The sequence below is a fragment of the Cebus imitator genome, unplaced genomic scaffold (assembly GCF_001604975.1).
Source record: "Cebus imitator isolate Cc_AM_T3 unplaced genomic scaffold, Cebus_imitator-1.0 Scaffold97, whole genome shotgun sequence".
In the NCBI taxonomy this organism is placed as follows: Eukaryota; Metazoa; Chordata; class Mammalia; order Primates; family Cebidae; genus Cebus; species Cebus imitator.
Genome location: NW_016107412.1, coordinates 4,055,820 through 4,079,529, shown reverse-complemented (window position 1 = coordinate 4,079,529; position 23,710 = coordinate 4,055,820). Strand labels below are relative to the sequence as shown.

The following is a 23,710-nucleotide window of genomic DNA, read 5'->3' as shown; positions in this document are numbered from 1 at the left end:
CACCATGTTGACCAGGATGGTCTCGATCTCTTGACCTCGTGATCCACCCACCTCAGCCTCCCAAAGTACTGGGATTACAGGTGTGAGCCACCGCGCCCAGCCTTGATGATTCTGTTCTCCATGAAGAGGTCTTGTCATTGGAGTAAACCTGGGATATTAGACAGAGCTAAGAATTTCCTTTGAGGTATTCACTGATTTCAGCTTCAGAAAGGCAGATCCTAATAGTTTAAATAAGGTTGTTTTCTGTTTTAATGTAGGACTCTTCTTCTGAGATATATCTTCTGAAAGAATGAGGTACAAATCATGGCCCAAGATCCTGTTGGTTAATGTTAACTTAGCAGATTTCCAATTATTATTCCCCATTTCAAACATTTATTAGTCATGCTTTAACTGAGGCGTATATGAGATATATATGTGTATGTATATATAAATATAGTGGGCTTACAAAGGTGGTTTCTACTTATTCTAGCTATTTTTATGATTAATAGGAATTCCCATAGTATTGGTAATTGCCTAAATCAGTAATTAGCCTGAATTACATATGACCTTATCATTATAAAAGTGTCAATTATGGATGATCTGTGCTTTAATAAAGACTTAAGCATTATTCCAAACTTAAATATAGAGGAAATAATATGTTCTTGGGCTGAAATAATTTAGGGTGATAATTTATTTCAGAATGATATACTGTGTTTTAGTTTATATTAACTGAGATTCAATGACAGATTATGTTACAGTCAGAACCGAAATTGAAATTGCTAGGTAAAATACAGTATATTTCATATTAATAACTATGACTGTGATTTAACAAAAGAAAATAAATCATTTCTGTTCACCAAGGAGTCACTACCTAGGCCTTCAACGACCATATCCAGTGTTGTACTAAGCTTCTGTCAAATGTCATCAAATATGTGTAGAATTTAAAAATACCTAAATGTGCATTTATATATTAATGTTGAATTCTGAGGAACTAAAGGCACAGATATTAAGAAGAAAAGCCATGCCTTTTTCTTTTTCCAATGAGAAGACAGGCTTTTCTAACTCATAAGCTTTAGAAATAAAATTCAAAGTTACTGCCTTTGGGGAAATGTATTGCTGAATTTAGACATGCTGTCAATTTTCATTCTCTATCCTCTTAATCTATGATTTATAACTCAGTATTCTTATTTGAAATGAAGAGGTTTGGGCCAAATCTGTCTTCACTTTAGTTATCCTTCAACAAATATATATTGAACGCCTATTTTGTGTTAGGCACTGTTCTAGGTGAAACAATGGATATAACATAAGATCTCCAGGTAACGGGGGAAGGAGTCACAGGTAGCAAGCAAAAGAGTAATAATTTCGGGTCATAAAGAGTGTGATAGAAGGCTCTTCTCACAGGAGGCTTTGCTGTGGTTTGCAGCTGTGCTGGTTATCAAGCAGTCATTAAAGGATGCAGGTGCATTTTGGCAGCAGCAAACCTTTGGATAGCTTTTTAATATAAAAATACAAACAGGAGTGTGGGATGGAAAGTGAATAGAGTCAGAGTGCATAGTGGTATGACTGGCCAGAAAAAGGCTTTATGAGGCCCCAGTGATGACCACGAGATAACGGTGAAAATCTTGACGAGGAGTGCTAGAGAAAGGGCCAGTTGAGTGCAAAGTTCTGAAGAGGGATCGAGCATGGCACATACAAGTTACAGAAGAAAAGCCAGCAAGTCTGAAACAGAATCATGAGGGTGATAATGGGAGGGAGAAATGATGAATAGGGGTCAGAATACAGAGAATTTTACAGACCACAATAAATTGTTTATGATTTTACTTGTAGCAAGAAGCCAGTGAAAGTTTTTAAGCAATAAAGTGCTTTCAATTGACTTTTTATTTGAAAGGTCACTTTGATGGAAAATAGAAAGGTCACTTTGAGAAAAATAGAGGGGATGGATTGGGGTATGATGAGTGGGCAAATGACAGGGAGACCAAGTAAGAACACACTGCAAAAGTCCAAGATAAGATTTTGTTTTGCATGAGGGAGATAACAGTGGAGATAGTGAAATAATATTGGGCTTAGCACATGAATTGGAAGTCCAGGCCTTTCTAATGGACTGACTATAGGCAATGTTAATCAAGAGGATTAAGGAAGACGACTTCATTTTTGCAATTATTTTTGAGTGTCTACTATGTTTCAAGCACAAGGTTAGGGACTGGAGATTTTATGTGTGGTGAACAGAACTACACACAGTTGTTGCTTTCAGAGGAGTTAAAATCCTGGTGAAAAATAATCATGTAAATCAATAAATAAGTACAAGCCTAGAAAAAGGGTAATGAAATAGATCTATGTGGTATTGTAAGTTCATGCAATGGAGAGAATTAATTTAGCCAGAATATATATGTGTGTGTGTGTGTGTGTGTGTGTGTGTGTGTGTGTGTGTGGCAGTAATAAGGGTAGATATGCCAGGTGAGAGAAGGCTAGGATCTGAAAGAAAAGTAGGATGTAACTAGGATAACAGCAGTGAAGTATGGCAGTGGGATTGCTCAGGCCTGGTGGTGGTACAGTCAAGGAACCAACCTCAGAAAGCTGGCAGGGCTGGAGGGTAAAATTGGAGAGAGTGAGAAGAGGTTGGATACTATGGCATTGAGCAGACAAGGTCTTGCAGGCCACATTCAGGAGACTGGCTTTTAGCTTAATAACTATGGAAACTTTTGAAAGGAAACTGTCTAATTGCTAAGGTTTCTTCCGACTCTAAATTCTTGTATATTTCTTTGATTTAATTTGAAATATGAAAATGGTAAAGCTGTAAAATGACCTTCAAAAAACAGTGAAAGTGCTGGCATTTGATTAACATAATTAGAGAGCCTCTTGAAGAATCAGCATGGAAGATCTTCCCCTCAGGTGCAATTAAACTTTTCAGGATAGCTTAGTCATTACAGTCCTGGTATTATGACTCCATGAATATTATCTTTCCCAAACCTGGAATGCCTTTGGCCACTGTTCCATAGGCTGTTCTGTGAACCCCTGGGTTTTATGAGCTCATCCAACATGGACATATGTTCAATGAATGCCTGTGTAAGTAAATAAATATTTATATGGCAAGTGTGGGTGTTGAGTTATGAAACACCATATCAGATGATGTTAAGAAGATTATTAGATAAGTTTCATGAATTAAATAGTTAGACTATATCTGTATATCTTTGCCAAATTTTCAACTTTAAGATGAAGAGATTAAAAATATAAAAAATTTAGAGTAATTGCTGTCAGCTGGGGGCAGTTTTGTTCCCAATGGAGTAATTAGCAGTGTTTGGAGATATTTTTGATTTCTACAACTGGGGTTGGGGTGCTACTAGCACATAGTGGGAAAAGGCTGGCAACTCTGCTAAATATCTTGCAGCAAAACTGGATGTGCAGGACATCTCCCTAAAATAAGAACTATTAGTTTCAAAATGTCAATAGTGCTGAGGTTAAAAACCCCTTACCTTCACCCATTTTAATATATTACAAATAATTTTGGCTTTCTGAAAGAAAATAACTATCATATGGATAGGGATATATTTTTTAAAAGGAGATGGATGAGGGGAATGAGCTCACATGGGTTAAGAGTTCTTCAATTTTTGGTGCTTTTTATTTGATTTTTTCTAGTTTTTCCAAAATAATTGTATATTCACTAGTATTATTTGATCACAGTGAGCTGCCTATTCTCTTTTTTCTGGGGTGCTTTTCACCTGCTGAACATTGGTGACCTCTTCTTCATACTTCAGTTGGGGCTCAAGAATCCTCCATGGAGAAGCTCTTGGGAAGTCACGTTTCCCAAACGTGACATATAACCCTGTACTAAAATACAGTAAAACATTTTGCATACTGGATTATTTTGGGGTTTTTGAGTGATCTAGAATTAGGAACCAAGTGAGAAACAAGACAAATAGTAGGATAAATGGAGGTAAAACATTACCATTATTACTAATAAAATCTGGTTATAGGATGTAGCTTATGTGTGAGAGCAACTAGTCTTTCCAAATTGAACCCTATCATTGGGCAGAATTACCTGCCCTTTCACAGAAGTTCAGACAGAGGCAAACTTCATTATGGTGGAGAGAAGAGCCTTCTCCTGGAGAAGCAGCAATGCCAGCGCTCTCTGGGAAGCTCCCTCCCATGAGGAAGAGATGAGAAGTTGAGTTGAGCATACATAGCTGTTTACTTCCAAGTTTATCAGTCAGATAAGTCAGGCCACCTCCACTGGTGCAGAGTGAGGAAAGAGGGAGAGAACAGTATTTAGTTTTACTAACTGAGCTTCCTTTACCTGGAAGGAAATATCAAGAGTGGGAAAGATGTTCTCCTCTTCTCCTTGCCCCAAAGCTACAACTGTAACTCTGTTACTACCTTTACTACCCAATACAGTAGCTACTAGCTATGTGTGACTATTTAAACTTTAATTTATTAAAGTTAAATAAATTAAAAAATTCAGTTTCTCAGTCACACTGGTAATATTTCAAATGCTGAGTAGCCCCATGTGTCTCGTGGCTACCATATTGGACAATACAGTTATAGAACATTTCCAGTGGATAGTGCTATTGTAACCAGGTTTTTTCTTGGGTGCTAGTGAGGCACAGCTCCCCCGAGAGAATGCTGTGGGTTCTTGGCCTCCAATCTCTTATTAAAGAATAAGCGATGGGACCACTGCAGGTGCACCATATACTCATAAAAGTAAATATTGGACCCAAGAAGTGTTGCAGAAAGTTGGTTTTATTTAGGTAGAGAAAAGAGAAGAAAAGGAGAAGAAGAGAAAGACTTCCATGAAGAATGTGGAAGGGGATTCCAGAGGGGAAATGCCAGAGGGGAAAGGGAGCTCCCACCATGTGGGAGGGGATTCCAGAGAGCTGGAAATCCGGCGTGGGTGAAGGAGCAGGGGAATTTATCCTGGGAGAGATTCCCACCTTCCCAAGTTCCTCTGGCCAATGAAAGGAGTTCCTTTAAACTTCTGCTGAGGTGATTGACTCTTAATTTCTTCCTGCTCCCACGAAATTCAAACATAAACCATTGACTCTCCTGGATGGGACAGGGGCATGGCACTGGGAAAATCTTGCCCTTAAAACTACACCTCCTTTTGGACCCAGTAAGAGAATACATTCCCTCACTATTATGAGATTTTACCCTACTCATTTTTGTATTATCAATGCCTATAAAAAGGCATGGCCTTGAGGCCCTCAAAAATGTTTGCTGAAAAGGCACACTGGCTCATGCCTGTAGTCCTAACACTTGGGGAGGCCAAGGTGGGAGGATCACTTGAGCCAGGGGTTTGAGGCCAGCCTGGGCCACATGTAGGGAAAACCTATCTCTACCAAAAAAAAAAAAAAAAATTAAGCTAGCTGGTCATGGTAGTGTGCATCTGTGGTCCCAGATACTTGGGAGGCTGGATTAGCCCATTCTCACACTGCTGATAAAGACATATCCAAGACTGGGTAATTTATAAAGAAAAAGAGGTTCAGTGGATTCACGATTCTAAGTGGCTGGGGAGGCCTCACAATCATGGCAGAGGGCAAAGGGCACATTTACATGGTGGCAGACAAGAAAGGAGAGCCAGAGGGGAAACCTCTTATAAAACCATCAGATCTCGAGTCTTATTCACTACCACAAGAACAGTATAGGAGAAACTGCCCAATGATTCAATTGTCTCCCACCAGGTCCCTCCCACAACACATGGGAGTGGGTACTGCAGTTTGAGTTGAGATTTTAGTTGGGAGACAGAGCCAAACCATATAATTCCACACCGACCCCTCCCATATCTCATGTCCTTACATTTAAAAACCAATCATGCCTTCCCAACAGTCTCCCAAAGTCTTAACTTACTTTAGCATTAACTCAAAAGTCCACAGTCCAAAGTCTTATCTGAGACAGGGCAAGTTCCTTCTGCCTATGAGCCTGTAAAATCAAAAGCAAGTTAGTTACTTCTTAGATACAATGGGGATACAGGCATTGGATAAATATGCCCATTCCAAATAGGAGAAATTGGCCAAAATGAAGGGGTTAAAGGTCCCATGCAAGTTCAAAATCCAGAAGGGCAGTAAAATCTTAGAGCTTCAAAATGATCTCCTTTGACTCCATATCTCATATCCAGGTCACACTGATGCATGAGATGGGTTTCCATGGTCTTGGGCAGCTCTGCCCCTGGGGCTTTGCAGAGTACTGCCTTTCTCTCACTGCTTCCATGGGCTGGTATTGAGTGTCTATGGCTTTTCCAGGTACACTGTGCAAGCTGTCAGTGGATCTACCATTCTGGGATCTGGAGGATGGTGGCCCTCTTCTCACAGCTTCACTAGGGAGTGCCTCAATGGGGCAATGGGGACTCTCCGTGGGTGCTCGCATTCCACATTTCCCTTCAGCACTGCCCTGGCAGAAGTTCTTCACGAGGGCTCTGCCTCTACAGCAAACTTCCAGGTGTTTCCATACATCCTCTGAAATCTAGGCGGAGGTTCCTAGACCTCAATTCTCGACTTCTGTGCACCTGCAGGGTCAACACCACATGGAAGCTGCCAAGCATTGGGGCTTGTACATTCTGAAGCTGCAGCCTGAGCTATACCTTGGCCCCTTTCTGCCAGTGCTAGAGTAACTGGGATGCAGGGCACTAGGTCGCTAGGCTTCACACAGCAGGGGGGTCCTGGGCCTGGCCCATGAAACCATTTATTCCTCCTAGGCCTCTGGGCTTCTGTTGGGAGGGGCTGCCATAAAGGACTCTGATATGTCCTGGAGAAACTTTCCCCATTGTCTTGGCGTTAAGCATTTGGTTTCTTGTTACTTATGCCAATTTCTGCAGCCAACTTGAATTTCTTCTCAGAAAACAGGTTTTTCTTTTTCATCATATCATCTTGCTGCAAGTTGTATCAGCATTTTGGTCAAAGCAATTCAGTAAGTCTCTAGGAAGTTCCAATCTTTCCCACATCTTTCTGTCTTCTGAGCCCTCCAAGTTTCTAGGAAACTTTCTCACATTTTCATGTCTTCTTCTGAGAGTCCTCCAGACTGTTCCAATGTCTGGGTGTTATCTAGTTCCAAAGTCACTTTCACATTTTTGGGTATCTTTACAGCAGCCCCTCATTCCCAGTACCAATTTATTAGTTTGTTTTCATGCTGCTGATAAAGACATACCTGAGACTGGGTAATTTATAAAGAAAAAGAAGTTTAATGGACTCACAATTCCACATGGTTGGGGAGGCCTCACAATCATGGCAGAAGGCAAAAAGCACGTCTTACATGGTAGTGGACAAGAGAGAATGAGAACCAAACAAAAGGGGAAACCTCCTATAAAACTATCAGATCTCATGAAGCTTATTCACTACCACAAAAACAATATGGGAGAAACTGTCCCCATGATTCACTTATCTCCCATAGGTCCCTCCCGCAACCTGTGGGAATTACGAAAGCTACAATTTAAGATGAGATTTTGGTGTGGACACAGCCAAACCATATCCGAGGTTGAGCTGGGAGCATCACTTGAGCCTGGGAGATCAGGGCTGCCATGAGCCATGATTGGGCCACTGTACTGCAGCCTGAGCAATAGAATGAGACCCTGTCTCGAAAAGTATTTGTTCAATGAATACATGAAGGTGGACCTTGCAATTTTGTTCATCAAATCTGCATGTTGTAAAGTTCTTTCTTTTTTAGTGCTGTAAAACATGAAAATTGAACATAGATATCTTCTTAAATAAATCAATTGAAGAATACGCATTCTGTAATCTTATTTAGAAATAATTATGTGTATGCATGTGTGTGTGCAAGGTGGGGCAGTGGTGGTTAAAACCATAGAAAAAAAAAGCCTTGAAGGGTACATACCAGACTCTGTATATCATCTGGTGGTTGAAATTGAGGGAAAAGATAAGGAATATCTTTTTTCCTTAAAAATCTTGTTACTAGCAAAATGAATTACTTTTGAGTAAAAAATAAATTAGCAAATTAGGTAGTATCTTAACTTTCTAGAAACTCTAAAAAAATGGTTCTTCTCAATGTCAAGTGTTAATTAAAGGCAATTTAAGGCAATCTTAACACTTTATGTGTTAAGAAAAATGGTATTGAAGCATAAGGCAAATAACAACCATCAGCCTTTTATTTCCCAAAATATAGCTTCTGTGCTATGCTGCAGAAAAGGATAGGGCCAGATGGCAGAGTTCACATTTTTCTGTTAGACCTCTTGACCCAGCAGTATTTTCTCTCACCTCTCCTTATTGAAATTACTTTTGTTCATTACAGAAGTAATCTTCACCCTGGGAACGGACATAGTTGTGGTGTTTGTGTCAGAATATTGACATACTGATTGTGATAATCCTCTTGCAGCCTTACCTCACTCCTCGTTTGATAGTTTATAAGCTCACAGATGCTGGACCAGAATTCAGTCCATAAAATGAAGACATTCTGTTTGACAGGGCCAAATCTAAACTGCTGAAGCAAGAACACTAAAGCATAAAGTGGTGCCTTTAAAAGTAACTAGGGCCATGTAACCCACACTAAAAGTCAACCTGGTTTCAAATGAAGATTTTTACATGCTGTAGTAATTTCTTAGGGAAAAAAGATTCTCATTATGAGACTATTAAAACCAAATGAGAATGACAAATAATATAGAATGAGTAGTTTAATTAGCAGCTCTGCTATTTTGTTTCATGCTCAGTTGATGGGAGAAAAAAATGTTTTCATCAAATAATTAAAATGAATGAATTTAAGGATATGATACAGTCACCTAGAAAAATGACATTAAAAGCAGTCTTGCAAATGAGCATTATAGAAATGAAATCTCTGTAATTATTGCATACATTGACTAATATTCAATATAAATTGTGATGGTTACTAGGCTGGTATAAAATTCTATCAGGATGAATGTATCCCTAGGGGTTGATATTTGAAGAGGCTGAGCTGTTTGGTAGCTTACTCCTTGCTTAATTTTTTTTCTTATTGTTTCTACTTTTCAGACCCACTATGAAAATGGAGAATATATTATCAGGCAAGGTGCAAGAGGGGACACCTTCTTTATCATCAGCAAAGGAACGGTAAGCTTTGGGGGCACAAGACAATGATGCAGTAGGGGAGCCTGGTGTTGGTTAATAACTCCAGTAGGAACACATGCAGAGTCTTGTGCTGTATGAGTTTGTTTCGTTTTTTGACACAGAGAGGTATTCGAGAATGGATTTTACAAAAAATGATGCAGGAGGGAAAAAAAGGTGTAACTTTGAACATCAGAGAGTAGCCTACTTGCTAATAATCATAATATTAGATGACACTGGTATATTTGTGTGAATAGAAAGATCTCCATAATTAAAATAATATAATGAAAAAGAAAATACTGGCTGGATGCAGTGGCTTATGCCTGTAATCCCAGCACTTTGGGAGGCGGAGGCAGGCAGATCACCTGAGGTCAGGAGTTTGAAACCAGCCTGGGCAATGTGGCAAAACCCCATCTAAACTACAAATGCAAAAAATTAACTGGGCATGGTGGCACATGCCTGTGGTCTCAGCTACTTGGGAGGCTGAGGCAGGAGGATAACTTGAGCCCAAGAGGTGAAGGTTGCAGTGAGCCAAGATGGTGCCACTGTACTTCAACCTGGGTAATAGAGCAAGCCTGTGCCTCCAAAGGGGAAAAAAAAATACTTAGATCACTTACAAAATTCATCTAGTCATTAGAAGCAGTGACATTGCTATAATGAAACACCTGGACTTTGAAATTAGATGTCCTAAATTTTAATCCTGTTACGAAACAGTCATTTTAGTGCCCTTTGGAAAGTTGCTGAATACTTTGAGGATGATTAGGAGATATATATATATATATATATATATATATATATATATATTAATGTTTGAAGTTATTTTCATAAAAAAATTGATATTAAAAACTACGAAAAGTGATAAATTATAAAGGAAAGGGTTAAAATGGGACAGACAAGGATTATGAGTGAAAAATCATACTTTATTTCTTAAACTGTTTAAACCAATTTAGTTTTTCAACAATATAAATTTATTTATGTCTTAAAACTAAGAAATGGATTGAATTGGAAAATTCAATTTTTTAGATGAATACTATGCTATTATATTACTAAAAGTACCTTAAATTTCTTGCCACATTAAAGCTGTAATCATTTTTGTGTTTGTGTCATTACACTATAACCTGTGATTTAAACTTATTTTCCTTTGTTATGTATCATTACAAGGAATTTTTATCTCTGGATGTACTAACTATAGAAAGAGATGAAGAAGGAAATACAAAAATGGAATTGATATGCCACTTTCTGTTTTTATAATAATCACTTTATAAATAAAGTCAATTTATTTTTTCTAATTTAACAAAATGACTGACTCTGGTAACATAGCTCATATATAGAGAGATTTAGAGCCACAGTGAATAGAGTGTGGTGGAAGATTATAAGTATTGTTGAATCACAATTTAGATAATTCTCTTTGGACTAATTTTGGATCAAATATATGCATATGTCAATGTTTATACCAATGGCGTGTCACACTAAAATGAAGAAAACAACATTTATGCTTTTATTTTTCCTATTTTTTGAGTGATTAATGAATGCCTGGGTAGAAGTAGAACTCAAGGGCTGACCTTTTAAAAGGCATCATGAAATGACATGTCTGACCACAGTTAAAGTAAAAATCGTATTTTGTATTTTCCAATGTTAGAAGATAAGAAAATGTTAATATTTTGTAGTTAATGTGATAGATTGTTAGAGATTATCATTTATTCTCTTATTGTTTAGATTGACTAAAGAATCAGGGAAAATTGAAAAATACCATGGATATAAATGACTCAGAAGGTTGCATGGGGAATTTGTCCTGATATTCTGAGTTTATTTTTTCATTACTACATTGCTAATTCTTTGCTATCATGGAATGATGTGTTTATCCTTTGAGATGGATTTCTGACAGGCTTTTGTTACCACCCTGTTAGTGCAAATTTTACTGCCTAAAAGTAGTGCTTTGTAATCAGTTTCAGCCGAAGACGGTTGCATTAGTGGTGCCTTTTTACATGTTATGATGTTAGTATAAGTAGAAACAGTGTGGAAATTACACCACAGGAATGCATTCTCTTGGGAATATTTCAGAGCACTGTGGGATTTCTGGGAGAGAAGCAGTACTAATATATTAGACTCTCTTGACACATTCCAGATCTCTTTTATTTTAAACCAGACATAAATTTCTACTAACTTACTTTTTTAGGTCACACAAGTTAGCTGCTATGATTCTTAATTACATCAATTACATAATAATTGTATTAATTTTATTCTAATACTAATATATTAGCAATATTATATTAGTTCTAATATATTAAAATCATTAAGAATATGTCACTATATACAATAATTAGAATATATTAAGTCTTAAGAAGCAGAAGGTGAGGTTAGCATACCTAAGTCCCAATGGCAAAGAGCAGGAAAGAGAGGTGAATAATAAGAGAGTAGGTTCAGTTCAGCAGACAAATAAGTTATAGATCTGGAATTTTCTAGATTATATGTTTTATTTTAGGTTTACAGATGTCAACTTGTTTTCCCATGCATTAAAAAAAATGTACAAAGGATAACCTTGGCCAAGACCTGTTCCTTGTTACCACCAAACTGGCTTTTTCTTTGAAAATGCTCTGAGATAGAAGGAGACACAACAGGGGCTGCCAAGCCACAAATGAAATTCCCCTTGTTCAGTTCCACTTATTTAAGTGTAAAACAATTTTTATTCTTCCATTAAGCACATTCACACAAAGAGAGAAGCATTATAAAATAAGCTTTGCAATACTTGTTTTTCCCCATTAAACCTGTGCAATCTGATTTTTCTAAAACCTGAGGCAGAATGCTTGCAGTGATAATGGCTAAAGTAGTTGATGCTGCCTCAAGTAGAAGCTCAGTTAGTTCTCTATACTTCAATCTGTCCGTTCCAGTTGCCTGGAAACGTGACTTGCTTCCCCAACAGTGAACTTTAAAGCACCAAAGAGTCCTGCATATGTCCCTGTAGTTGTGTCGCATCACAAGATGAGCTATCTCTTTACAAATAAATCAAACCAAAATTGAACAGGATGGGTAAGCAAAGTTGCAGAGTTCTAATAATAGTTCAAAGGCATTTTCATTTTTCTGATTCTATTCAATATATCTTATACCCTACTATTAGAAAGAATGTGATTCAAAAACTCTTGTCTATTAAATGCCATTTAAAATCACATGGCTTAACTTCATAAAATTAACAAGTATTTAAACATTCTAATTAAACATGTTGCCTTAACACAATGCTCAGTGGTTTTGAACATAAACAGTGTTCTCTTATGGAAATTTTATTTGCATATTTATAAATATGTTTATATATACCTTATGCTGAAACCTCTGAGAAACGTTTTTTTAATATCAAGAACAAGATAAAGACATACATTATTACCAGTTTTGTTTAGTGTGGTACAAGTCGTCCCAACTACTGTAGTGAAAAAGAAATAACTATTTAGAAATAAATAGTAACTTATACATGATATGATTTTAGTTTCTTTTAGGATTTTATACAGATATATATATTATTAAAATTAAGAGTTTAGCAAAATCAGCATTATTCAGAACATTTTTCTTTATTAATGGAACTGTTCTATATCTCTATACAACTCAATATGCTGAATTAAAAAAAAGACCGAAAAGTTTAAATATTGTATTATTCTATTTATATGGTATTCTCAAAAAGAAAAATTAGTTTGATGCAGAACAGATTATAGGGGTGAGGAATTGTGAAGGATATGACATAGCATGAAGGAGTTTCTAGAGGTGACGAAATTGTTCTGTATCTAATCTATCTGTATCTGTTGGGAATTAGACAAAGCTATCCATGTATTTAAGTTCATACAGCTATATTCTGAAAAAGAAAAAAACTAAATTTTACTATATGATAACTTAAAAATTCATGTACATTTCTAAATACTATAACATATAATTAAAGTATTTTTTTAAATACCATTTCAAAAATCAAGTATCTAGGCATATCTATAACAAGAAAATGTTCAAGTCTTTTAAGAAGAAAATTGTATTTAAAATAATATAATGGAGAGCAAAACACCAACATGGCAGGACATCTGAAAGCAAGAGAAACATACTGGGAGTTACTATAGTAGATATCAAGCTTATTGTAAGGTTCAGGTAATGGGCAAAAATGTGGCCTTAATGTGACTGAGAACCAGATAAATATGTCAGAATAAGATGGTAAGTCCAGATAAAGATCCATGATAATATGGAAACTTGATTTAGGATGTCATGGGCACTACAGATAACACAACAATTGTTTATGCATAGGGACATAAATAAACTTGGATCCCTATTTACACCATACATAATGTAAGCTTCAGATAAAATGTGAAAAGAAAAATTAGGAAAAAAAATTAAAAGATAATTGGGAGAATATTTGTATTATCTTGGGATAGGAAAGGATTACTTGAATAAGATATTTTAAAATGCAAACAACAAAAGATAACATGGTTAAATGTAATTACATTAAAGTTATACATTTGTTCAACAAGACACCATAAAGATGGTTTAGACAAACTATAGTCTTGTGAATCAACAACAACAAAAATAAAGATGATCAGTCAAATAGAAAAATGGACAAAAAACATGATCAGACACATCATCAAAAGAAACACAAGTGTCTCAAAAAATTAGATCATAAAATGTTCCACCTCTATTAATAATAAGGGAAACGCCATCAAATACCTGCCTTTTTGGAAAAAAAAATCAAAGTCTGACAATATTAACTATTGATAACAATATAATATGATATGCATTTTTCACCCACTGATGGTAGGAATGTAAGACTGTACCATGAATGAGTTGATACCTAGTGAAATTGAAGATGCATGTATTTAATAACCTTGTTCTTTATTTGTAAATGTTTACCCTAGTGAACTTTTACCCATGGACACCAGAGCACATGCATAAGAATGTTCACAGTAATACTGTTAGTAGCACAATAAAAACAAAATAAAACAAAAATAAAACTGGAAGCAACCCACATTTATATCTATAGAATTAGTAAATTGCATATGAATACATAAAATGGAATACTGTTTAAACAAAGAAAATAAATTTCAGCTATTTATATGAACATGGGTGAATGAGAACCTCAAGAATAAGGGCCCAGTAACCTTTATTTTAAATCAAACTCCCTACTGAAGATTCCACATCTAAAAAAGCCTCATCAGCATGCAAACTAGTATCTCTATGATACAGCTTAGTAGTAAGTAAAGGTGTTAAAAACTGAATTTTCATGGTTTTGAAACACTGTGTGGAGGAGTAATCAAATGGATCAGTGGAGAATAATAATTGAATTTCCTTCCCCTTACACAGACCTTCTTAATACTTATAAAAATTCCTGTCTTTAACATCTAATCTCTAGATTCAGAAACTTGAAGCATAGTATTATTAAATGTGTTTAAGCGTCTGGCATTGTCTCAAGAAATTAGCTTTTTTACTTTATCACATTTTCCAGGTAGGTGAATTTTAATTATTTAACCTTTCTGGATGACACATAGGCAGTTTTAGGAATGTTAGCAGAGCTTGAGGGGAAAGTGAATTATCACAAAGGTACAAGGGACCCTATGTTTGTTTTCATTCATGCAACAACAACAAAAAGTTATCACTTGCCTTATGTGGACTATCACTTAAGTCACAAGTCCTGTGTGTGCCAAGCTATCTGTCTTGTTAGTAATGACACATTCTTTTAAAACAATTTACAACTATTTATTGAGTGCTTACTACAATTTGTGGAGAATGCTGAAGAAAGACAACTTTCTTTGAAGGATATATTATTTATTATAGTAAAAAGGGGCATGTATGTAATTTATGTATCTTTAGAAATAGAAATCCTACCAAGTAAAGGCATGTAGATTATGAGGGATATAGTCAGTCAGAGCCATGCAATCAATCTTTATGAAAATGTGATATGTCTTCAAATGAAAGCTGGTTCCTTGTTAGGGAAAGGGGCAGGCTTATTATAGAGAAACTAGGATATGAATGTGGAGGCATGTAGAAGGATGTTCATTTCAGCAAAAAGAAAGAAAAAAAATGAAAACAGTATAGTTGCCAATTTATAAGATATGGATAAGGAAATATGTTTATATGATGAAATAAGACTCATACATGAAAATGAATGAAATAGATTTATATCTAAGACCATGGAATAAATAATTAAAACAATATTAAGAGGAAAAAGTAAGTTGCAGAATGATGAATACCACTTATGTTATTAATATATTTTAAAAATACATGTATATAAACACATAAAAAAGATCGGCAGAATGATCAGCAAGTTTATTATAGTGGTTGCTTCATAAAGGTAGGAAAATTAGAATGGATATGAGGAGTGAGATCAAATTAACAAGTAATGTATTATTTCTTTAAAATAACTTGAAAGGATAACAATATTTGGAAGTAAGCTCTTGTGGTTTTCCTGGGAATTTTTGATAATTGTTCTTTGGTCCTTATAGTGCTCTTTTTTTATAAATATAAACAAGGAAAAGAAACAAGAAATGGAATTAACTTTATTAATTAGTGTTGCTTTGATCATTGTGGGTAAGCAGTAGATTTGAACTTTCATTGTTTCTTTTTGTAGGTAAATGTCACTCGTGAAGACTCACCAAATGAGGACCCAGTCTTTCTTAGAACTTTAGGAAAAGGAGACTGGTTTGGAGAGAAAGCCTTGCAGGGGTAAGTAGATCCCATGTTATACAGGTTGTTGTTTGAGTATTATGTAAATTCCTGTCTGAAATTTTGAGTTCCTAGCACAATAGACTTTTTATTTAGTGCTTATCCTAATATCAAATATAGACCACTGATAATAAATAAGTTTTTATTTATTTTCAGCTGGACTTGGAATCTGTTTGAATAGGTTGTGGAATAAATTCCTTAATTTCTAATAAACCAGTGTTATATTAATTAGAAAAATTTTCAGGTTTGTATCCTTAATTGCAATTTCTGTAACAACTTCAAAGAGAAGAAGTCCCTGCTAAACTTACTTTGTGCAATGATTTCACTCAGAATCATAAGATGGTTGGTTGAAATTTTTGAAATCCCTAAACATGTTTGTACAAAGTTGTTATAGGATCTTTGGGGTGTCACTTTCCTGGCTGGAAACCTGTGGCTGGTGGCGCCTTTGCTTGAGTTTTGCCCAGGCCCACTGGGCTCATTGTGCCCACTCAGCCTGGCAGGCTGCATTCAGTTCACACTACTAACTTGCCACACCTCCACGGGAGACTGCAAGTCAGGTGTGAAGTGGTGAGGGGCATGTGAGCAAGCGTGGGGTCCAGCCACTGTGTGGGCAAACAAACTGGCTGCTGCCTGAAGCGGGCAGCTCCAGGTGCTGGCACAAGCACCAGCTCTTTGTGAGGCTGCGGCTGGATCAGGCATACCACAAGCAGCTTCCCCCACTGGCACTAAGGGAATGTGCTAGTGCTCAGAAGCTTGGAGACACCAGGAACTGCATAGCCCAGAGAGTGAGTCACAGACCTGGCTTAGGGAGCTCCCAGGTCCGGGTCTCCCAAAGGGCTGCAGCTCTTCTCTACTTGTGTTTGCCTGCAATGTGGCAAGCAAGGGGCATGTTTCAGCCCTGTTCGTGTTACAAGTCTTTTAGCCTCACCATTTGGTTGGTCTGAGTTCTTGTCCTGTGGCCAGTAAAAATGTGATTCGCAGACAAGTGGAGGTTGAACAAGACAAAGAGGAGCTTTATTGAGCAATAGAATAGCTCAGAGAAAACCTGCAGTGGGCAGCCTTTCTCCATAGACAAGGTGTCCCAATGAGTATTCAGCTCCTAGCTGAGAGGGAAGTTCCCCTTTGCAGGCAGGTCATCCCAACAAGTGTTTAGTTCTCAGCAGAGAGGGTAGCACCTCTCTGTAGCTGGTTGTCCCATCATCTGCAGCTCTCAGCATAGAGGAGGCCCTAGAGGGAGTAGTTCCTCTCTGTAGCTGGTCATCCCAATGTCTGCTCTGCCCTGGCTAAGCTCAGTGCTTTTATGGGCCTCAGAGGGGAGGAAGTACATGCTGATTGGCTCATGAGCAGCAATGAGCAGGCTCAGAAAAGGCACCACAAGTTCCCACTGTAGTCCATGGGACTGGCAGCCTGGCCTCCAGCCTTCAGACTCTCCTAGGCCTGAAGGTGGGGCCTTACTGGGGGCCTTCCCCCTTCTGCCCAGGAACCTGTTTGCCTCCTGCTGCGTTCATGGCACCAAGGGGCTGTAGGTGTCAAAGGGCACCTGCAGGCCAGCGCCAAGCTGCCCTCAGCCCACTATTTGTTTCCCTCCTATGATCTTTGGTGCCCAAAGTCCAGAGGGGGCTGAGGTGGCAGAGTAATGACAGGTCTGCACTGCCCTGATTGTATGCACACCTGGTCGGGCTGTGACAGTGCCTGGGCTCAGCCCCAACTTTTCTCCAAGATCAGAATGGAAGCCAAAAGCAGAGAGAAGCCAGCCAGTGGGAGTGGGCAGTTTTGAGCTTGCAAGAGTACAAAAGTGCCTGGGTCCAACTGCCTCTGAGAGCGTAAGGATCTTGCCAGCTCTTAGCCCCTCAACAGCATACATGAGCCCAGGATCCACAACCATGACTTTGGGCAGCTGTAGCTGCACCTGAGAGAAAAGGGCGCCTGCCTCCCCCTGTCTGCCCACAACTTGGGTGGTTGCAGCCCCACCCAGGAGGACAAAGCTCCTGCCTGCTCCCAGCCCCAGGCATGCCTGGGTCCATAGCCATGGCTTGGGCAGCTGCAGTGGCAACCAGTGAGCCCTCATCTCAACTCAGAAGGGGTGGGGCTTCCCCATACCCCCAGCCCCTGCTGGCTCCATGGATGTATAGACCCAGTCATGCCTCCCTGCTGCAGCAAGCATGATGGCAGCAGCAGCTCCAGATAGCCTGCTATTGTCATCACAACCATCACAGGACGTGAAGCTTTTCCAGGTTGTGGTTGTCATCACTCTTATGGTGGTAGAGATGGAAGAGGAGGTGGAAGTAATGTACATTTGGATTCACTATGGGAAAGGCTGTGAAGGCTAGACTTGTAGAGGTGTACTTCAGTGAGACTGATACTCTATTTTTAAACTAAGACATCAAGAAGCAAGCACTTGGGGGTTCTTCTCATGTATTATGGAGGAAAAATTGAATTGATTTTTTGCCATGCATTTTACAGAATGCATGACAAATATATCTGGGTATCCTACTCTCATTTTCCAATAGGCAGTATATCTCAATTATTATTAAATATAGATGAGTCTTTTCAACATTCAGTGCTGTATGTATATACACTGCTTGAATAAGCAACAACCAATAAACATTTATTTTTCTATCGAATTTCGGGTGTAGGAGCGTCTCCTAGGGAGGGAGAGCAATGTGACGTAATTTATTCCTAGCATATGGGAACAGTCAGTTTTGTTTTCATTTCAAATTGTGCCTTCATTTAAAAAATTACATTATGAGCCTTTTGCTTCGAAGTACTTCTAAGAAGTAACTTATGGAATTATTGTTTTTTAAACCACAATCAGATGGCAGGTTTTATTTCCTTTCTTATTATTTCACAGCTTCATAAGTGAAATAAAGATATCCTGATAAGTCATCTTACCCGGACTATATTACCTTATGAAAATTCAGAACTAACTACACTCAACTTTCCTTTTTTCTCTTACTGAGTTTATTTGATCCTTACCTGATGAACATGTAGTTGCCATTAGATTTTTTTCAATGTCAAAATTGGAAGAAGTAGTATGTTTGGTGTAGGTCTACAGAAGAGTGAAATAAACATTATCTTTCTGGTATAAATATATAATATGTACCTTAATCTTGCTTTCCTTTGAATATTAAATGTGTAGAGGATTTTATAGAAAGGTGCCACCTGATTTCATTGTTCCAAGATTAAATATATCTGTGGAAAACAATGTCATTTCCAACAGAACTAAAGAACCAGAAATATTTATAAACATTGAGGTCACAAGTAGAATGCCAGAAAATAAGGCTTAATTGGGAATCAACAGATTTTCTTTTGTAGCTTATTGTTACTGAATGTTGGTGCCAATTAAAGAAACTTTCATGGTGAAAATACCTTCCTAGAATTCATCCCAAGAAGTAACCTTGTGGATGTAGCTCATGGTAAAGTTGCCAAATTTTGCTCTAAAATCAAAATTTAAATTAATGATTCTTTAACTAAATTGAATTCTTTCTAGATTATGGTTATTCTTGTGAACTCTCTTGTACCAAGACTTTCCTTTGCACATATTCAGTCCTTTTCACTTGGCATCTCCCATAGCTTAAAAAATACCCAACTCACCTCCCTGTCTGCATCCAGCCCCACTCTTTCCCTTCACATCCACCCCTCACCCTCATTTCACTCACATCTCTTTCTTATGCTCTTATTCTCACTTTCTTGCTATGGAACCTGGTTTTATTAGTTTACTCTAAGTGCCCTCTTAAATGTTAACAGAGATTTGCTATTTACCTCATGAAATGATCTTTTTTATTTTTTTCTTCATCGGACTTCACTTCTCAGCCATGATTTTACATTGTTGACTACCCCTTCTTTCTTTAAATTCTCCATCCTTTGGGACCATTTAAATTATGGCACCCTTTGAATTTATTTCATTTCCTATGGTTTGCTAATATTATGTCTTCAACTCTGTTTCATACGCCTTGGTAAGTTCCTCCAGATGTATGATTGCATAGTACCTCATTGAAAATAAGTCTCAAGTATTTATATTCTTATTTGAACCCAGCATCTGGCACTTACCAAATACCCACATATTTGTTGAACAAATGAATGAGTGAATGAATAAATAGGTGAACAAATGAACCTCTCAAATGATGTCCAATCTTAAAGTCCCTTCTGCCATTGATCACGTTCACTACTTGACTTTACCTGGCAGTGGATAGGGGTTATGAGCTCGCTTGACCATAGGGGGCAGGCTAGCAATGTAAATGAGTACAATAGGTTAGTAAAACAGGTGGCAAACTGGAAAGCCTTATGTAATGAGGACAGAAATTACTGAACTCCAGCTTCCTGCTGCTCTATAAGAATGTAAGCTTGGCTTTTTAAGAAAAACAGAAAAAAACCCTAGATTTTAAAAATATGAAATGTGATTTTGTAATTTGAGTTTTTAAAAAAGCTCTGTAAACCAACAAACTATTTCTGCAAATTGTTTGGTGTGTGGATGCCATTTTGTGATTTCAAAATGAGGCAGATATGCCTCTTTAAAAACTGTACTTTGCTTCAAATGTAGGAAGCCTATTAAGCTAATCCATCTTGATTATTTTCTTGTTTTGATTTTTTGATATTTTGACATTTTGCTATCCTATGTCTGTAACTTGTTTGTCACTGTGTGAATGTTTTTAAAAATCTTTTCTTTGCATTTCAATATTTTGCACAAGAAATTCTAACTTTTCACAAATCAAATAGATTTGTTTCACTTGTTTCTTTCTAAATAACTTAGAAATTGATATAACTCTGATATATAAAATCTTTTGGGCAACTGTGTGTATCCTTTGGGTGATAGTTATACTTGTTTACAAACTATAGTTTTTATACTGGGAATAAAAATTTTATAGCCAGCATTCTCTATATGTGCATAATAATAGCATTTTAGATTATAGTTTTCTCACAAATAAAATTTGTATGTAGTGAGAATTGTGGTTTTATTCTCTTGAGATTGTTCAGCAGATAATTAAAATATTGATAAGTTGGTGATTGGAGATTGGGTGAAATGAATACATGCTTGACCATTCTTTTTAAATTTGAGAGTACATAAATACTAGTACTGATTAAGCACACAGTAGAAAATTGAATGGCATTGCTGAAATGTAAACTCAATACCCTTTCTTCAAAACTCAGCCTCTTGACCACTATACAGTTCTGCCTCTAAAAGTAACAAGCTTTAATTTCTTGTTAGATGGAGTCAGTAGAGTAATAAACTGAGTCATCTCATAAACTGTATTATTAACATCCTTTAACCAGTAACATCTTATTATTAGAAAAATTTGAGTCACTTTCACTTTGGTTAGCATAAAGCAAATTATGCGGTATTGTTTGGCTCAAGCGTCTTTTTTTTTTTTTTTTCCCCTGTGATAAGGGTTTGTATACACCAGAGAGAGGGTAAAATGTTTATGTTTTACAGAAGTACTCCCTATATATATATATGAAAACTATAGGTGTGTTTAAGATAAATAACTTCAGGTTTAGTTCAACAATTCACAAGTCAATCCATTTATTCGACTTAACATTGCATCAAGATCCCTACTTGACTTGAAACCATAGGGAATACATGTAAACATCAGATGATGGCAAATTCTAAACCAAATATCCACTTTGCATCTCCAGTGATAGGAAATATAGTAGATCTGCCTATAAGTTGTACCCAAGAGGGATGGGATTGAGCTCCCAGTGGCCACCTTCCTGTCTTTCCCTTGAACAGTTTGAGTCTTCAGCAAAGCATATGGACAAGAGTTCCAGTTCAGAGTCAGATTCTCTGGGTTGGAACCTAGTCTGTCATTTATTAATGGTTAGTTGCTGAGAAGAATGTCTTTTATCTGAAATGGGGATTATGATTATACCTAACTATTTGTGTTATTGTAGAATTACTCAAAAGGATACTTATTAACAATTTGGATGAGTGCCTAGAATTTAGTTTAATGCCTCCCTAAAGTGAGCTGTCATAATCACTACCACCATCATACCATTCCCAGCAGTATTCTGCTACCACTTGACTAAAGTGCAGTGCACTGATAAAATTGACATAGCATTACATTTTGAGTCAACCACTCATTGGTTGACTTTGAGCAAGCCAGTTAAGCTCTCTGCATTTCCTCCCTTTCTCAATCTGTAAAATAAGCCAGTTGAACTAGATGATCTCTGTTTCCTTAGGTCATAGCTTCTGAGTCTCTGAGAGTTGGCTCCTTTCCAACTGGAACAGACCCCTAAATGCCAAGTGCAGCCCTAAAGCTCCCGATTAAATGGTGGCATTTAACACCAAACCGCTTTCAGCAGGGAACTACCGTCCAAGAACTTTTCCAGCTGTTGCCTCTCATTTTGAGCACCTGTGCCACATGCCGGGCCCTGTCCATGTTAATGCAAAATGAATTGGGCAAAGTCAGTTTAACAGATACTGATATTAGAAGTCTGTATTTCCTTGTTTTATTTCCCTTCATAGCCTGAGATCCTGGAAAAGTTAATTAACATTTCTGAACTTGTTTCTTTGTTTTTTCTTCTCATGTATATTTTCCTTTTAAAAACATTAATAAAATTTGGCGGGGCATGGTGGCTCATGCCTGTAATCCCAGCACTTTGGGAGGTTGAGGCAGGCAGACTACTTGAGGTCAGGAGTTTAAGACCAGCCTGGCCAACATGACAAAACACTGTCTCTATTATAAATACAAAAATTAGCTGGTTATGGTGGCACAAGCCTGTAATTCCAGCTACTCAGGAGGCTGAAGTAGGAGAATCACTTGAACCCAGGAGGTAGAGGTTGCAGTGAATGAGATCACACCACTGCATTCCAGCCTGGGCGCCAGAGTCATACTCAGTCTCAAAAACAAAAACAAAACAACAAAAAGCAAAGTTAAATAATTAATAAAAACTATTCAACCGCTTTTGTATTCCACTCCATACTTCCTCTCCTTCCTAATATCACCATTCTGAAGCTGAGTATATGCATCCTCATTGTTTATGTGTCTAAACTTTATTATGTGTATATGTATTCATATGAATGAGTTTTTTTATTTGTATTTAACATTTTACATATGTGAAATATTCTGTTTCATACTGGGTCATTTTTCTTTATGTATATCATTTTTTTTCTTTTCCTTCTATTGTCATAGTCTTTGCACTTGTGTCACTTTCGTTTCGTTTTACCTTCTTCTTCTATTCTTTTAATGATTAATCTTTAAATTTTAATATGTATATTTAACATGTAACACAAATCAATAGCTCTGTTCCTCTCTTGAATAGTAAAATAATATTAAGTGTGTTGAACTCCAAATTAATTATTCCTACCCGTCTTCTAGGTAATTTTCTACTGGCTGGTAAATCCCCAAATATTAAACATTATTATTAGTGTATTTTTTCAGACACAACCAAAATGTGATTATTTAGCATTTGTCAACTTGTTTACAAATTCCTTTGCCCACTATTGCTTCTATAGCCCACCTAATTTCTTTTAGATTTATTCTTTGAAGAGACGATTGGTTTATACATTCTGCTTTTGCCTACACATGAATCAATTTTCGGGTAGGTGAAAATATCTAGGTGAAATTTCATTTTTTCTTTAGCATTTGAAGAATTATTACATTTTCTTCTGATGTCCATATTCTGCAGTCAGTCAAATCACCATTCCTTTATAGTTAAACTGTCTCATTCTCTGGTAGCTGTTTCTGTCTTTGACATTATGCATTTTTGCTACAATTAACATGGGTACAAATATGTTTATAAATAAATGAAGAATAAATAAAAGCCTTTGTGTCCCCTACTTATGAGAATGCAGTGTTTTTTTAATTCTAGGAAATTCTCAGCATTATTTCTGCATATATTATTTCCCCTACTTTCTCCCTTCTCTCATTTTGGAACTCTTAGTGGCCTAGACTTAACCTCATCTTCCTGAGTCCTTACCTCCTTATTCACATTTGTATCTTCTTTTTCTCTACATTTAGTACCACATTTGTAACAGAGTCTGGGCAGAATTTCTCAGATCGTCATGCAATTCTCTACTTCTTCCTTTAATTATATCAAGT

The 23,710-nt window shown here is 37.0% G+C and overlaps 1 protein-coding gene across 3 annotated transcripts in view; it reads left to right on the top strand.

Annotated features, from left to right (window-relative positions):
• The window catches only part of PRKG1 (protein kinase cGMP-dependent 1), a 1,344,779-nt gene that overhangs the window by 1,089,560 nt on the left and 231,509 nt on the right, over positions 1-23,710 (top strand). For all 3 annotated transcript variants that reach the window (XM_017536379.2, XM_017536378.2, XM_017536380.2), the window contains 2 exons: positions 8,922-8,999; positions 15,577-15,671. In XM_017536379.2, the coding sequence (XP_017391868.1) occupies positions 8,922-8,999; positions 15,577-15,671 (173 nt within the window). The remainder of the gene's footprint in view (positions 1-8,921; positions 9,000-15,576; positions 15,672-23,710) is intronic.